The 17197-nt window shown below is 40.3% G+C and overlaps 1 protein-coding gene, 1 long non-coding RNA gene and 1 pseudogene across 2 annotated transcripts; all 3 read right to left on the bottom strand.

The window, feature by feature from the left end:
* Positions 1 to 1861: 1861 nt before the first annotated feature.
* Positions 1862 to 3900, bottom strand: LOC112849656 (large ribosomal subunit protein eL6-like; annotated as a pseudogene).
* Positions 3901 to 7490: 3590 nt separating this feature from the next.
* On the bottom strand, positions 7491 to 8743 carry LOC147577290 (uncharacterized). Its single transcript, XR_015255794.1, has 2 exons — positions 7858 to 8743; positions 7491 to 7732 (listed from the first exon to the last, which is right to left on the bottom strand). It is a non-coding gene; the product is annotated as an uncharacterized LOC147577290 (long non-coding RNA).
* A 987-nt stretch (positions 8744 to 9730) lies between these two features.
* On the bottom strand, positions 9731 to 12699 carry LOC112850344 (RNA polymerase II, I and III subunit L). Its single transcript, XM_086720241.1, is given in 3 exon segments — positions 9731 to 11000; positions 11003 to 11023; positions 11026 to 12699. Coding segments are annotated over 3 exon segments (186 nt in total). The 5' UTR covers positions 11120 to 12699; the 3' UTR covers positions 9731 to 10929.
* Positions 12700 to 17197: the final 4498 nt, after the last annotated feature.

Genomic DNA, 17197 nt, shown 5'->3' with positions numbered 1-17197 from the left:
CGGGGGAGGGGCAGAGAGAGAGGGAGACACAGAATCGGAAACAGGCTCCAGGCTCTGAGCCATCAGCTCAGAGCCTGACGCGGGGCTCGAACTCACGGACCGCGAGATCGTGACCTGGCTGAAGTCGGACGCTCAACCGACTGCGCCACCCAGGCGCCCCAAGGACTGATATCTTATTGCAGTTTTTATTTGCATTTATGTGATGATAGGTGATATTGAGCATATTTTCATGTACCTTCTGGCCATCCATTTGTCTTCTCTGGAAAAATGTCTGTTCAGATCCTCTGCCCATTTTTTAATAAGATTGTTTTTTTGCTATTGAGTTGTATGAGCTTTTTACAGGTTTTGGATATTAACCCTTTATCAGACATATACTTTGCAAATATTTTCTCCCATTGAAGATGTTGCCTTTTCATCTTGTTGATAATTTCTCTTGCTGTGCAGCAGCTTTTTAGTTTGACATAGTCCCTCTTATTTTTTATTTTTATTTTTTTAACATTTATTTATTTTTGAGAAAGAGAGCAAGCACAAGGGGAGGAGGGGCAGAGAGAGAGGGTGACAGAGGATTTGAAGCAGGCTCTGCACTGACAGCAGACAGCCTGATGTGGGGCTCAAACTCACAAGCAGTGAGATCATGACTTGAGCCGAAGTAGGACGCTTAACCAACTGAGCCACCCATGTGCCCCTGTTTTTGCTTTTGTTGCCTTCACTTGTGTTGCTTCTGATGAGAAATCCACTGTCACCTCTATTTTGTTTTTCTGTATATAATGTGTTTTTTCCATTTCTGCACTTAAGATTCTCCCTTTATCCCTGGTTTTGAGCACTTTGATTATGCTGTACCCTAGTATAGTTTGTTTGTTTTCCCTCATGTGTCTTGTGCTTGGGGTTTGTTGGGATTTTTTTGACCTGTAGGTTTAAAGTTTTCATCAAATTTGAAGAAATTTGGTCATTATTTCTTCTGGTGTTCTTTCAGTTGCCTTCTCACATATTTCAGGGATTCCAATTACTCACATATTCAGCTACTTAAAGTTGTCCCACAGCTCACTAATGCTTGGCTCATTTTTTATAATTTATTTAAAAATAATTATAGTCTTACAGGAAGTTGCAAAAGCATACACAGAGTCCCTTGTACTCTTCTCTCAGTTTCTCGCAATGGTACAGCTGTAGTGTAGGAGCAAATCAAGAAAAATAACGTAGGTACACGTCTGTTAACTAGGCTATATAGCTTATTTGGGTTGCATCATTTTTAATATACATTTGTAATTGTGTGTATAGTTCTGTGCAATTTTATCATACATGTAAATTCATGTAATACCACCACAATCAAGATATGATTGTTTTGGGGCGCCTGGGTGGCGCAGTCGGTTAAGCGTCCGACTTCAGCCAGGTCGCGATCTCGCGGTCCGTGAGTTCGAGCCCCGCGTCGGGCTCTGGGCTGATGGCTCAGAGCCTGGAGCCTGTTTCCGATTCCGTGTCTCCCTCTCTCTCTGCCCCTCCCCCGTTCATGCTCTGTCTCTCTCTGTCCCCAAAAAAAAAAAAAAGAATAAAAAAAAAAAACAAGATATGATTGTTTTATCACCACAAAAGGTCTCCCTTGTGCTACCCTTTTATATTCAACCACTATCCCTGTCTATCAGTAACCACTAGTCCATTCTCCATTTCTATAGTTTTGCATTTTGAGAATATTATATAAATGGAATCATAAAGTGTGTAACGTTTTTAAATTTATGAGTGAAACCATCTGAACCTGGAAATTTCTTTATGGGAAGGTTCTTAAATACAAATTTAGTATGTATGCATTTATTTATTTATTTTTAAAGTTTATTTATTTATTTTGAGACAGAGAGAGAGAGAGAGAGAGAGAGAGCAGGGGAAGGACAGAAAGAGAGAGGGTGAGAGAATCCCAAGCTAACAGCACAGAACCTGATATGGGGCCTGATCTTATGAACTGTGAGATCATGACTTGAGCAGAGATCAACAGCCTGAAGCTTAACCCAATGAGCCACTCAAGCACCCCACAAATTTAATTTTTAAAATGGGATATAAGAATATTCAGGTTATCTACTTCCTTTTGAGTGGGCTTTGATCATTTGTATTTTTCAAGGAATTTTATTTTATCTAATTTATCAAATCTACTGTCATAAAATTGTTCACAATATTCCTTTACGATCTCTTTAATGTCTGTAGGCATCTGATATTTGTCATTTCTGCCTTCTTTCTTTTTTTCTTGATGAGTTTTGCTAGAAGTGTACCCATTTTAAACACTCTTAAATAACCAGCTTTTATTTCCTTGATTTCACTCTACTGTTTTCATTGATATTCCTTTTTTTGCTTTATAATTCCCTTCTACTTGCTTTGGGCTTAATTTTTTTTTCTAGTTTTTTAAGGTAGAAGCTTAGACCCTTGATTTGATAATTATCTCTTTCTCTCTTTTTTTATGGATCAATTATTTAATTAGATTCCTTGTAAGTGATTTAGAATACCAATTTGTGAGGATAAACTCCATTTGTGAGAGAAAACACAGAGCAGAGGTAGCCCTGAAGTGAGGAACGGTTTGATTTTTGGCAGAATTTGCAAGTCCACAGCTTTCTAATCAAGCTTGCACTGCTCTGTAATCTCATATTTGTCTTTCTCTTTGTCAAAGACCTCACCTTCCTGATGAATGGCTTTACGCAGCTTCTTCTTTGTGAAGAAAGTATCAGTGAGATGTTTTGGGATTTTCACACTGCTGATATCAATTTTGGTGGAGGTGGCAATGACATATTTCTGGTGTGTTCTACACAGAGGAACTCGATTGAGGGCCAGAGGTCCAGTCACAAGTAGCAAGCCACTGGGCAGCTTGGGTGGCTCTGTCAGTTAAGCGTCCTACTTTGGCTCACATCATGATCTCACAGTTCATGAGTTCAAGCCCCACGTCAGGCTCTGTGCTAACAGCTCAGAGCCTGGAGCCTGCTTCAGATTCTGTGTTTTCCTCTCTCTCTGCCCCTCCCCTGCTTGCAGTCTCTCTCTCTCTCTCTCTCAAAAATAAATAAACATAAAATAAACAAAAACAAGCAGCAAGCCCCTGCTCAGTTGCTTCAGGAAAACTACCCTCTTGCCTCTCTGGCGCCCAGTGAAGATGATCAAAATGGCCCCAGGAGTGAGGCTAGCTCGGAGTTTTCTCACATGCTGACTGAAAGGTTTTTTTTGGGGTTTTTTTTGTTTTTTTTTTTTTTTACCATGGTTCAACAGCTTTTGAGGTGCATCTTCAATAGGATAATCCCTAGGCATTTTGCAAAGTTTAACCACTTGGATACCACTTGTCACCACCAACTGGTTTTGTGACAGTAGTAAGAAACTTCTTTTTCTTTTCAACCTTGGATTTGGTTGCTGAATACTTCCTCTTATATAGCCTTTCTGGAATACACAGCCATTCAAATATCTGCTAGTTCCCCTGTCTGACAGGGTTTTAGTCACAGTGGGGCTTCTCCTTCTTTGCGTTTTAGGCTTGAGATTACCCTTCTTAACCTTGTCACTAGCATCAGCCTTCTTGTCTTCAGATTTCTTCTCCTTAGTGTCTGGCTTCTCAGCTTTTTCACCTGTCATCTTGCAAAATGGGAAAGAGAAAAACCTTTCTATTTTTCTAATGTAAACATTTAAGTGCTATAAATTTCTCTCTAAGCACTGCTTTGGTTATATGCCCAAAATTCTGATATGTTTTGTCTTTATTTAAATTTTTTTCAAAATATTTTCTAATCATCCATTTGACCTCCTTTTAGACTCATGGGTTATTTAGAAATATGCTGCTTAATTTCCAAACATTTGGATTTACCAAATCTTTTCCATTTTAGATTTTATTTTAGATTTCTATTTTAGATTTTAGATTTCTATTTTAATTCTGTTGTAGACAGAAAGGTTAGTATGATTTCAATTCTTTTAAAAAAATGTTTATGGCCTAGAATATGATCTAACTTGGTGAATGTTACATTGGCACTTGAATTTGTATTCTGATTGGGCAGAGTGTTCTATAAGTGGAAATTAAGTCAAAGAGGCTAATAGTATAATTCTCTTCTATATGCTTTCTGATTTTTCTGTCTACTTGTCCTGAGACAATAGTGTTGAAGTCTTTAACTCTATCTGTAGGATAGTCTATTTGTCCTATCAATTCTAACAATTTTTGCTTCATGTATTTTGAAGCTTTGTTCTTAGGTGCATACATATTTAGGATTGTTATATTTTCCTGATGAATAATTCCTTTATCATCATGTAATGACCCTGTTTATTATTGTCCACTTTATTTGATATTAATAAATCTACTGAAGCTTTCTTTTGATTTGCGTTTGTGTTCTTTTTCCTTTTAAGTTATCTAAGCATTAATTTTTATCTAAGCTGATCTCCTCTGCATTTTAGTTTTATTTAAACCATTTATATTCAGTGTTGGCCTTAAATATACCATCTCTCTAGTTTCCTTCTGTTTGTCTGTTCTTAATTCATTTTCCCAACCTGGGTGAGGGGCCAGACCCATGACCCAAGCTCAGCCAGAAGGATGCTCCCACCAAGAACCTTGACTCTTGAAAGAGTGACACAAAGAGAGCAGTCAGATCATTCAAGCAGAAGTGTGGTGGCAGGATTCAATGGCATTGAAGACCTGAGTAGCCTGTTCTGGTGGTTGGGTTTCTAGGCTGCCAGATATTTCCTGGTTCCTTCCTATTTTCTAAGCATACTTTTCCAGTCTTCCTTCAATCTTGGGAGCCGTTCACATCCTTCCCCAAAAATCCCATTTCCGTGTCCTCTAGCCAGAGTTGGTTTAATTCATTGTCACCAAGAGCTCTGAGAGATACAGAAATCTCAGCAGCAATGATTTCAGAAGAATGTTGGGTACAGAAACCAGCTTGCAATGGGTTAAACTGAAGTGGAGAATAAGAATTCTTAAAAAGGACAAGGAGTGAAAGGAGGGATAAAGATATTTGAGAGAGAAGTAAAGTGTAAAGAAATTGGTTGTTGGAAAAGGCGGAGGTCTGAGCACATTTGTAGGCTGAAGGGTAGAAACCAGTGGAAGAAGCCACTGGAATAAATTTCTTCTTTACCTTGACATTTAAGTTTTCCTGCAGGGGTGCCTGGCTGGCTTAGTTAGTCAAGCATGAGACTCTTGATCTCGGAGGTTATAAGTTCAAGCCCTATGTTGGGTGTAGAGATTGCTTAATTAAAATTATTTTCCTGTAGTATGATTCCCATCTTGTTTTCTAGACTCACTTCCCAATATTCCTTATAATTAAGGCAATCAGGACACTTAATATTTTCTATAAATGCCCCATAGTATGTCTTTGTTTTTTTTTTTTAAGATTCTTTAAAAAATTTTTTTTTAATGTTTATTTATTTTTGAAAGACAAAGAGCACGAGCAGGGGAGGGGCAGAGAGAGAGGGAGACACAAAATCCCAAGCAGGCTCCAGGCTCTGAGCTGTAAGCACAGAGCCTGATGTGGGGTTGGAAATCATGAGCCTGAGCCAAAGTCAGATGCTTAACCGGCTCAGCCACCACAGCGTCCCTGTCTTTTTTTATTTGCTTACTTGGTTTGTTGGTTTGTTTTTACTCAGGATATAGCCTTGGCCTGGAATATTTACACAGATTATTATAGCCTGGATGGCTCAGTTGGTTGAGCGTCCAACTCTTGATTTCAGCTCAGGTCATGATCCCAGGGTTGTAGGATCAAGTGCCACCCCCCACCCCCACCAGTGTCGGGCTCCACACCGAGCATGGAGCCTGCTTAAAATTCTCTCTCTCTCTTTCTCTCTCTCTCTCTGCCCTTCTCCCCCAATCTTGCACTCTCTCTCCCTAAAATAAAAACAAACAAACAAAAAACCCAAATACACAGATCATTCTACTGATCCTATTAGTCCTCAAAAGCTCAGACACCATCCTAAAGGCTTCTTCAGATCCCTTGAATGAGTGTGATTTCCTCTGACATTAAAATTCCCAAAGCACCTTGTATGTCTTTTATCATTTCTAATCAGATTATGCCCTTGAAAGATAGTCATTGTGTACTTGTCTTATTACTCCTTCTTTTCAGTGTGAGCTTCATGGCTGGGATTGTTGTCCTGCTGTACTCATCTAGCACAAGGATTTGTACATAGCAGATGCTCAGCAAATACTAGTTGAATTCACAGTGGAAGGAACAGAAAAATTCTTAATAGGGATTGAGTTATAATGGTTGGGAAGTTCTCAGGAATTTAGTATTCTAGCCAGGAATCCACTCTCAGTGGATAATGGCAGCTCTGTTCATCCAAAGTTAAACTGGGAGGTGAGGAAATGGAGTTGCACTTGGGAGTCCCAGTCTGAGAGAAACCTCACACTCTGTAGTTCTCCTCCCATTCAGGATGTGATTATTCATCTGTGCAGAGAAAATGAAGGTACTGCTGCTATATACAATATGGATCTCACAATGTTGAAAAGTTCAACACAGAAAACTACGTATGATAATTTTATATACACGAAGTTAAAAGGAGGCGAAACTAGGGGTGCCTGGGTGGCTCAGTAGGTTGAGTGTCCAACTGCAGCTCAGGTGATGATCTCATGTTTTGTGCTGCTGTCCGTGTAGAGACTGCTTCAGATCCTCTGTCCCCCCCCCTTCTCTGCCCCCCTCCTGCTTGCGCTCTCTTAAAAATAAAACATTAAAAAAAAAAAAAAGGCAAAACTAACCACATGGTGTCACAAGTGAGCGTGCTGGGGAAGGGAGGAGTCAGGTTCTTGGTAGGCATTAGGAGTTGTGGGTCCTTCTAGGTGCTGGTGTTCTACTACTTGGTCTGACTGATGTCACATGGTTATGTTCCCTTTGTGATGCTTCACTGAACCATGCACTTACGATGTGTATGGCTTTCTCTAGGTATGTTACAGTTTTTATTGTAAAAGTTTGTTTTAGGGGTGCCTATGTGGCTCAGTCAGCTAAGCCTCTGACTGTCAATTTCGGCTCAGACCATGATCTCATGCGTGTGGTGAGTTCTAGCCCTGCATCGAGCCCTGTGCTGATAATGCAGAGGCTGCTTGGGATTCTCTCTCTCTCCTTTCTCTGCACCTCTCTCACTTGTGTGCTTTCTTTCTCAAAAAAAAAAAAAAATAAATAATAATAATAATAATAATAATAAAGGTTTCTTTTAAAATATTTCTTGTGCCTGTATATACATTTCTAAATTATCCAGTTAGACTGTTCTAGCAGCAGAACATTAAAAGGCAACAGGAAGTTGATCACATACAACAATTAAAGCAAACCACCTTCTCTAAATGCACACTTCTTGGTTGCCTTCATCTGCAGGGGGTTCTTAATGTTCCTCTGGGAGGTATGAAGTTTTAGAGCACAAATCTATTTGGGGAAAAAACTCCCATAATTGCATGTTGTATTAAGAAAAAAAAAAAAGCATCCAACAGGAAGGAAATGGAATTGTTTTCAGCAGCCTAGAACAATGTCTTGGGTTGCTTCCTCTTTGTAACATGACAGGTGAGGGTAGAGTAAACAAAATGAGCATCCTTGTGGATTTTATTTTAGGTAGGGTTAACTTTAGCATAATAAGTGCAAGATACTTAGAGAGAAATGGAATACTTACTTGATATTGTCCAAATGTTAAGTCTTGGTGCTGGAAGCCTCTATCACAAAGAGGCCCAAAGTATTTTGTTCCTTTTTTCCTACCCAGACAGTAGGGGTTATTTCTCACTTGGATTTGTAAAGTCTTGGAGGCCAATATTCTCCATTTGGGAAAGCATCTGTTGATGGTAAAAAAAAAAAAAAAAAAAGACAGGGAATGAGTGATGGCAGCTGTAAAATTCTTGCTGGCTGGATAAATGCTATCTATCTCATTGGTCTTCTCTTTTTGCCTCCCCAAGCTCACCTTCCTGCTCTCTCTCTCAAAGTCCCACAGCATTTATGTTTTTGTCTCTTTGGCACATAGGGTTTGACTTTGTAACTGCCTTATCCTCCCCCCCCAGGCTGGAAACTTTCCAGTGGCAGAAATTGTAGCTCATTGGGTAGAAATGGATCTCCTGCACCATATCTGTTCTTGCATGGCAGAAGCTGGTTGCTTGCCCCTTCTTCAGACTGGGAGCTGAAGGTTCTTCATGTTGTATTTCCATTGTTTGGTACACAGTAGGGGTTCAAGAAGTGCTGGTTAAATGAAGAAAAGAAGGGATGGTGGATCAGTTCTCCCAATTTCTAGAGTCTTCAGAAGCCCTGCCTCCCGAGTGCTGCAGAAAACTGTGATGGCTCCCTGAAGAAGGGGTCTACGTAGCATTCCTTCTTTCCCTACTGATCACCACACTCTTCTCAACCTATAGAGGGCAGAATAAAGAATGTGGGGTGGCAATGGGGCTGAAAATTTGAGCTTATTTCCCAGGGATTGGTTCCCCTGCTATAGGGAAATTATCTGTTTATAATTGTGGCTTGGCATTGATAGAACCTTTAAAACAAACATTGCATGCTCACTTAGTAAGTCACTTTGGAAGTACTAGACATCTTCAGAGTCCTTGCACATACATTTTAAAGAAATAAAATCTGCAACCAGTCCTGTGGAAAGAGACAAAATTGTGGGTAGGATGGAAGGCGAGGTAGAAGAAAGTGCATAGGAATTTGAGCAGTGGAGAACTCTGGTGTTAAAGTTCAGGGAGAGGGGTGCCTGGGTGGCTCAGTTGGTTAAGCGTGTGACTACAGCTTAGGTCATGGTCTCACGGCTGGTGAGTTTGAGCCCCGTATTCGGCTATTTGCTGTCAGTGCGGATCCTGTTTTGAATCTTCTGTCCCCCCCCCCCCCATCTACCCCTCCCCTGCTCATTCTCTCTCTCTCTCTCTCTCAATAATAAACATTAAAGTTCAGTGAGAGAAGAAGTTACTAAGAATAAAAGTTTCAACTTTGTAAACCTTGCAGCCTCTATGCAGCTAAGAACTAGGGACAGAGATGCAGCCTGCTTACTTTGTGTGCACCAAAGCTCTTTACAGTCGTGAAGTCTGACAGATACTGATTAGATTCTAAAAATGCAAACTCCTTTCTACATACTCACTGCTTTCCCTCAGTTTTAGACAAATTTGCTTGTTAGTGATTTTACTTTTTCTTTGCAGTGGAAAATACCATCACTGTAAGAGGTGAAGGTGTCTATTTGAAGATGTGGGAGGGGCGCCTGGGTGGCTCAGTCGGTTGGGCGTCTGAGTTCGGCTCAGGTCATGATCTCGCAGTTCGTGAGTTCGAGCCCCGCGTCGGGCTCTGTGCTGACCGCTCAGAGCCTGGAGCCTGTTTCAGATTCTGTGTCTCCCTCTCTCTGACCCTCCCCCGTTCATGCTCTGTCTCTGTCTCAAAAATAAATAAATGTTAAAAAATTTAAAAAAAAAATGAAGATGTGGGAAAGTTAATCATGAACTCTTCTGATTCCCTCTTACGTCGATCATCAAACACACTGCAATGTGGAAATCTGTGTCTGTGACATGCATTTGGCATACACTTAATCTAAGGTTAACATAACATATGTTCACATTTCAAAGTCTGGATCTGATGAACAGGAATACAATTTAAAATCATAAATTGATCAATGAGTTGTTTCTGGAAAAAAATGTTCTTTTTCCAGATCATTGATTTTTGATATTTGAAGTGCAAGGTACATACAGTACAATCTCATTTGCTTAATACCTTTTCCCACCTCTGTGAACCTGCAGACACATGTCACATATGTAAAGGTTTAGAAGGATGTATATGAGTTTTAGCAGTGATCGTCCATGGAGGGTAGGTTTGGGGGTTTTCTGTTTCCGTATTTTTGCTCTTAAGTATTTCCTGAGTTTTCTGTAATAAGAAAAAACTTAAAAAATTTTTTTTATTTATTTTTGAGAGAGAGAGAGAGAGAGAGAGAGAGAGAGTGCATGCGTGCAAGCAGGACAGAAGCAGAGAGAGAGGGAGACACAGAATCCGAAGCAGGCTCCAGGCTCTGAACTGTCAGCACAGAGACTGACACAGGGCTCAAACTCATGAACCGTGAGATCATGACCTGAGCCAAAGTCGGGCACTCAACCAACTGAGCCACTCAGGCACCCCAAGAAAAAAAATTGTTATTTTGAAACAAGAGGGGAGTTGTGGGTAGAACATACAAATCTGAGAATAGTTAGAAACATTCAGAGAAAATGATGGTCACTCCAATAACTACATCGTTCTCTTTCCCTCTGGACATGCCCCTCATCAGCCCATTTCCAGTGGTCAGGGTCATCCACCATGCAAATTTGATGGTGGCACCTCCCTGCTTTGAGTCAATTCCCTCTAAACAGATGTCAGTGTCTCTGTTCGTCCTTATCATCCTATGTAAGTCAGTCACCTTTCAATTCCAAGTGACAGAAACCTCATTCAAAGTAGCTTAAGCAAAAATGAGGAATTTCTTTGTTCATGTAACCAGAGTCTGAGGTTGGCTTCAGGCAGCACTAGACTAGGAGTTCAGAGATGGCATTCATGCTTTATCTTTCCTAGTCCTGCTTTTCTCATGTTAGTTTTGTTTCTAGACAGGTTCTGTCCATGTGGAGGCAATATGCCATCGGTAACTCCAGGCCCCCATGGTCCTTCAAACTCGGATCCTGAGGAAGGGAGAGGATTGGGGTTGGCTTGGGTTGGGTCATGTGCTCTTTCTTAGGGCAACTCCAGAAGAGAATGAGGAGTACAACAGAGGGAAATGGGTGTTTCCCAAAGGAAAGGATTCTAGGCAAACCATGACACCTTTATCTCTTCCCTCTCCAGACTCATCTGTCTCTCCCTCTCTCCTTCTCTCTCTCTCTCGGTTCTTCAAGGACCTTTACTGATGGTTCCTTCCAGAGGAAGGACATACACATACCCACGTGGCTGTGGTCAGGCATTGCTCCCAGCTCTTCTACCTCAGTGGAATGAACTCCAGGCACAACCCTGACTGCCCGTGGTCAGCAGGAGGCAGGAGGCTCTAGCACGGTTACTTCTCCAGGGACGCAGAATTGAGCAGCTTCTCCATCAGTTCAGCGTGAGACAGTAGCGTGCAGCACTCAGGCCCAGTGAGTCCAGGGCGCCCCCTCAGTCTCCAAGACCCGCAGCAACCCCAGCTAGGCCTCCTACTTGTTGCCTGCCATCTTGCCACAAGTGACGTAGCACATAGGTATAATCATGGCGGCAGCACGGCAGCAGACTGGTACCACAGACTGCCTGACCAACAGTCACCACACTACGATTCTCTAGACTCATCTCTTTTCTAGCTGCACCCGAAGTATTTTTGGTTCCAGGAATATGCCAGACATACTTCCTTGTCTTTTATTTTATGCATCTCATTGCATTGGCTGCAAATAGCCTTCCTCAATTTTTTACCTACTGCCAACTCATCCTTCAAGCTTTTCCTGATCCTCACTATCTGGGCTGGGTACTCAACTACGTGATCCCATAAGCATGTAATTGATACTCTTGACATCATACTACAGTCTGCTGCAAGTTCTTGTTTGCATAAATACTGTCCTTCCCTCACTAAACTAGCTCCTTGTGTTCAGTGATTGCTTAATGAATGGCCCACAAGTGTTTATTGAATGATTGAAAGATAACCTCAGTATGGATAAGATCATACCCTGCTTCCTCCATTTATAAAGTTCTTACAAAAAATCTTGAACTTTTGTTTAGGAGTTAAGGCATAATCTATTTTTTTTTTTAGAAGATTTTTTTAAAGTAATCTCTACACCCAATGTGGAGCTCGAACCCACAGCCCAAGAGCAAGAGTTGTTTACTACCCCGGACTTCAAGCTGTATTACAAAGCTGTAATCATCAAGACAGTATGGTACTGGCATAAGAACAGACACTCAGATCAATGGAACAGAACAGAGAACCCAGAGATGGACCCACAAACGTATGGCCAGCTAATCTTTGACAAAGCAGGAAAGAATATCCAATGGAATAAAGACAGTCTCTTCAGCAAGTGGTGCTGGGAAAACTGGACAGCGACATGCAGAAGAATGAACCTCGATCATTTTCTTACACCATACACAAAAATAAACTCAAAATGGATGAAAGACCTAAATGTAAGACAGGAAGCCCTCAAAATCCTTGAGGGGAAAGCAGGCAACAACCTCTTTGATCTTGGCTGCAGCAACTTCTTACTCAACACGTCTCCAGAGGTAAGGGAAACAGAAGCAAAAATGAACTACTGGGACCTCATCAAAATAAAACCTTCTGCACGGAGAAGGAAACAATCAGCAAAACTAAAAGGCAACTGACAGAATGGGAGAAGGTATTTGCAAACAAAATAACAGATTAGTATCCAAAATCTATAAAGAATTTAGGGTTAGGGTTAGGATTAGGGCTAGTATCCAAAATCTATAAAGAACTTATCAAACCCAATACCCAAAAAACAAATAATCCAGTGAAGAAATGGGCAAAAGACAATAACAGACATTTTTCCAAAGAAGACATCCAGATGGCCAACCAATACATGAAAAAATGCTCAATATCACTCATCATCAGGGAAATACAAATCAAAACCACACTGAGATAACACCTCACACCTGTCAGAATGGCTAGCATTAACAACTCATGCAATAACAGACGTTGGTGAGGATGCGGAGAAAAAGGATCTCTTTTGCATTGTTGGTGGGAATGCAAACTGGTGCAGCCACTCTAGAAAACAGTATGGAAGTTCCTCAAAAAATTAAAAACAGAACTACCCTATGACCCAGCAATTGTAGTACTAGGTATTTATCCAAGGGATACAGGTATGCTGTTTCGAAGGGACATAGGCACCTCAGTGTTTATAGCAGCACTATCAACAATAGCCGAAGTATGGAAAGAGCCCAAATGCCCATCGATGGATGAATGGAAAAAGATGTGGTGTATATATATATACAATAGAGTATTACTAGGCAATCAAAAAGAATGAAACCTTGCCATTCGCAACTATGTGAATGGAACTAGAGGGTATTATGCTAAGCGAAATTAGAGAAAGACAAATATCATATGACTTCACTCAGACGAGGACTTTAAGATACAAAACAGATGAACATAAGGGAAGGGAAGCAAAAATAATAAAAAACAGGGAGGGGGACAAAAACATAAGAGACTCTTAAATATGGAGAAGAAACAGGGTTACTGGAGGGGTTGTGGGAGGGGGGATAGGCTAAATGGGTAAGGGGCATAAAGGAATTTACTCCTGAAATCATTGCTGCACTATATGCTAACTAACTTGGATGTAAATTAGAAAAATAAGTTAAATAAAAAATTTTTAAAAAAGACAACAGAAAGAAAAAAAAGAGTTGTACACTACCAGCTGAGCCTGCCAGATGCCCCAAGATACAATGTATTATAAATAAAACCTCACACAACACATGTAATTTGCTATATATGTGTTAATGAAGTAGACATGTGAATAATATGAAAATAAAATATCAAATCATGCTAAATTAAGTATCATTGGCCTTTGAATACCATGTTATAGTTCTATTTGAAATATTGCCACCAATATCTGGTTAGCTAGGTCAGGGTTTCTTAACCCAGAGTCTGCAGACCTCTAAGAGATTTGAGGGTAGAATTCAGATGATACGTGAACTTGGATGCGAATAAAAATTATTTCCTCTAAACTTTAAGCGGAATTTAGTATTTCTTTTTATTATAAATGCAACAATCCAGAGCTGTATCAGGCAGTAGCTGTGAGTTTGTCAACAATAGAAATCAGGTATTTTCATACCACAACTGTTGTAGAGATATCATACTGTTTATGCTACTTTGATATCACAGCAGTTGTTAAACTTCCTGCTAGATGTGGTTATTAAGTGAGCACATATATTACTGTATTATACATTTACATTATTTTGATAACTTGTACTTCAATATAATTTTTTTACTTTAAAAAAATTATTTATTTTTTAATTTTTTTTTTTTTTTTTTTTTTTTTTTTTTTTTTTTTTTTTTAGAGAGAGAGTACATGTGAGCAGGGGAAAGGGTAGAGAGAGAGAGAGAATCCCAAGCAAGCTCCATGCTCAGCTTGGAGCCTGACAACACGACTCTGGGATCATGACCCAAGCTGAAATCAAGAGTCAGAAGCTCAACCAACTGAGCCACCCAGGTGCGCCTAATTGGTTTTCTTTGTAATCCCATGCATTTCATTTTCTGCGCTTAAAAACATTATTCTGAAAAAGAATCCATGGCACAAAAAAATTGAATTGATGGTGGCATTCATTTGAAATACGACCAAAGTGTGGTGATCTAATTCCAGAGAAACTTAGCCCTCCTGCCTTTTGTACCACCAGGCAAAGGATGGAGATTATAGGCCTTTTGGACAATCCTAAAAACTATAAATCTAAGAAAGGATGTCCTTTCTCAGCCTGAAAATTTATTTGAATGGAAAAGCCATGTGAGTTATTTAAGTTTCAGAGGATCTCTGGGGTAGGTTGGAAAAGTGGAGTAAATGCATTTGGATCTACTCATAAACTCACAGCTAAACGCTGCCGACTTTGGCTTAAGACTTGTCCAAGAAGACAAATTCATTTCTTTGTGTAGTATCTGCATAGATATCTACTAGAATAGGATTTTAGTTACTAAAACTGTTAGGACATGTTCTGCAAGGTTGTGAGATCCTTTCTAATAACTGGAGACAAGGACCTCTCAGAGGTTGTAAACTCATTGGAATATTTGTCCTCTAGGAATTTCTCTTTGGTTGATTTGTCTTGGTTCCAATGGGAAGCAGATGGTCCTTAAATTAAGATACTTTGAGGGGCGCCTGGGTGGCGCAGTCAGTTAAGCGTCCGACTTCAGCCAGGTCACGATCTCGCGGTCCGTGAGTCGAGCCCCGCGTCGGGCTCTGGGCTGATGGCTCGGAGCCTGGAGCCTGTTTCCAATTCTGTGTCTCCCTCTCTCTCTGCCCCTCCCCCGTTCATGCTCTGTCTCTCTGTGTCCCAAAAATAAATAAAAACGTTGAAAAAAAAAAAAAAGATACTTTGAGGAGATACTGCACAAAGGTTTGGGAGCAGGGAACCACAACAGGAAGCACAGTAACTTGAGCAACTCCAGATTAGTGGCAGCAGAGCTGATATTACCTCTTGGGCAGAAGGAAAAGCACAGGGAGTGGCAAATCCAAGGAAATTAGTGAAGGGAAGCTTGGAAAAGATGGTGACAGAGCCAAAAGAATAGGTATTCTGACCATCAGTCTACTTCTGACCAGGGCACTCCTCGGCCAAACCCACCCAGAGGCCAGGAGGCAAAGGAGCTCATTGCTGTGGTCCATTCATCAGCTTCATGGGGAAGAGGGTGGAGTAGAGATGGAGGGGATAGAGATATCCAGCACATAGGACAAATCCCTACCATATAGCACATATCACAGTATTTGATGGTCTAAGGGGGGAGGGCTGTAATATTTAACTAATCTGTAATTTTTTTTAAGTTTATTTTGAGACACACACAAAGAGAGGAGAGCGAGCGAGAGAGAGCGAGCAGGGGTAGAGAGAGGGAGAATCCCAAACAGGCTCCATGCTGTCAGCACAGAGCCTGAATTGGGGCTTGATCTCACGAACTGTGAGACCATCGAAATCAGGAGTCGGATGCTTAACCACTGAGCCAGCCAGGTGCCCCTATGTTTGTAATTTTTAATTCATGGCTGTGCCTAATAAAATTCTGGCACACAGTTAAGTACTCAATGTTACTGAATGATTAAACAGAGAATTGCCATGCCACTGAAACGGAGTAAAAGCAAACTATCGACTACCAATAATTAGGAACTAAGTATTTACTTTCAGACGGTGGACATTTAAAATGTTATGGAGGGGTGCCTGGCTGACTAAGTCAGTGGAGCAGAGTTGATCTCAGGGTTGTGAGTTGGAGCCCCATGCTGGGTGTAGAGATTACTTAAAAATATTTTCTAAAATGTTATGGAAATATGGGAGCATGAAGATCTATTCTGTAGCTCAGGCAGATGGATGTCATAGCTTTGTAACATAGTAAGTACAATTGAGCATCCTCATTCATGGATTCCGTGTTTGCCTACTCTTTAAAACTTCCCTGGTGCTCTCGGGGTCACCTCTAGAGTGAAAATTTTGACTTGCTCAATGCATATGTTCCTACTTGGGGTTGAGCAAGGTGTTTCACCTCCCATACTGTAGATGAATATCCTTTGCTCCAGTTAGTGCCATTTTTTTTTTTTTTTTGCATTTTTGTGCTTTCATTGGTGATTTCCCTGTTTAAAATGCCCCCCAGATGTAATGCTGAAGTGCTTATTTTTCCTAATAGGTGCAAGAAGGCTGTGATATGCCTCATGCAGAAAATAACATGTTAGGTGAGCTTCGGTGAAGCATGAAGTTACAGGGCTGTTGACCATGACTTCAATGTTAGTAAATCAATGTTAGTAAATCAACAAAACACAAAGACACCTGAAACAAGCTTCTGTATTGACTAGTTGATAAAAATGTGACCAGAGGCTTGCAGAACAATAGGCCTGTATTTTCCCTAGGAGCAATGGTTCAGTATTCTGTATTAGTTCTGTATTAGTGGTGACTATAGAATCTAACTGCCATGAAGAACAACAATCAACTGTACTTGCAGTTTTCCAGTTCCTAATAAAGATTCAAAAAAGAAAATTCAAGTTACAAAAGACATTTTTTATAGTTGGCAGCTAATTGGTACTTATAATGTAAAACCAAAAAGGGGAGAAACATTAACACCCATCACCACTGCATAATTTCGATGTGATACATTAAAATTTATTAGTTTCCGAATAGTATTTGACTAATTCCAAATTATTTCAATTAGAGTTGTCTAGGCCATATAGTCGGAAAATTGAAGAAATTAGTGGGAGGGAAAACAATCTAATACATTGACTTTAAGAAGAATTACATATGCTTTATTCTTATTATCTGGACTCAGCTGGTTAATTCAGTCCTTAGGCCAATTTATACCTACTCCACAATAAATCATACATTATCCAAAAGCTTCACGCTTCTACTTACAGTAGCATAGCAAACTTGGAAGTTCCTTGTAAAAAAGAAATCACCATTCCATTGACTAATGTGGACAATTCCTCCATGCTCTGGCATAAGAATATTTAATGTTAGCCAACAAGACAGCCAGTGATGCTTTTGAGGCATAGAATAGTGGCAGCCTTTTGATTTTTAGTTGCTTTAGGTATACAACCTCGAATAGTAGAGACACTGACCTGAAATTTCTAGCCCACTTTCTATCATTAAGGATGTTATTTCCCCCCAGGGACCACCAGGTATTTATA

This window comes from Puma concolor, chromosome C2 (assembly GCF_028749965.1).
Source record: "Puma concolor isolate L17-30 chromosome C2, mPumCon1.1.hap2, whole genome shotgun sequence".
Taxonomy (NCBI): Eukaryota; Metazoa; Chordata; class Mammalia; order Carnivora; family Felidae; genus Puma; species Puma concolor.
This window is presented reverse-complemented; position numbering and strand designations above follow the sequence as displayed.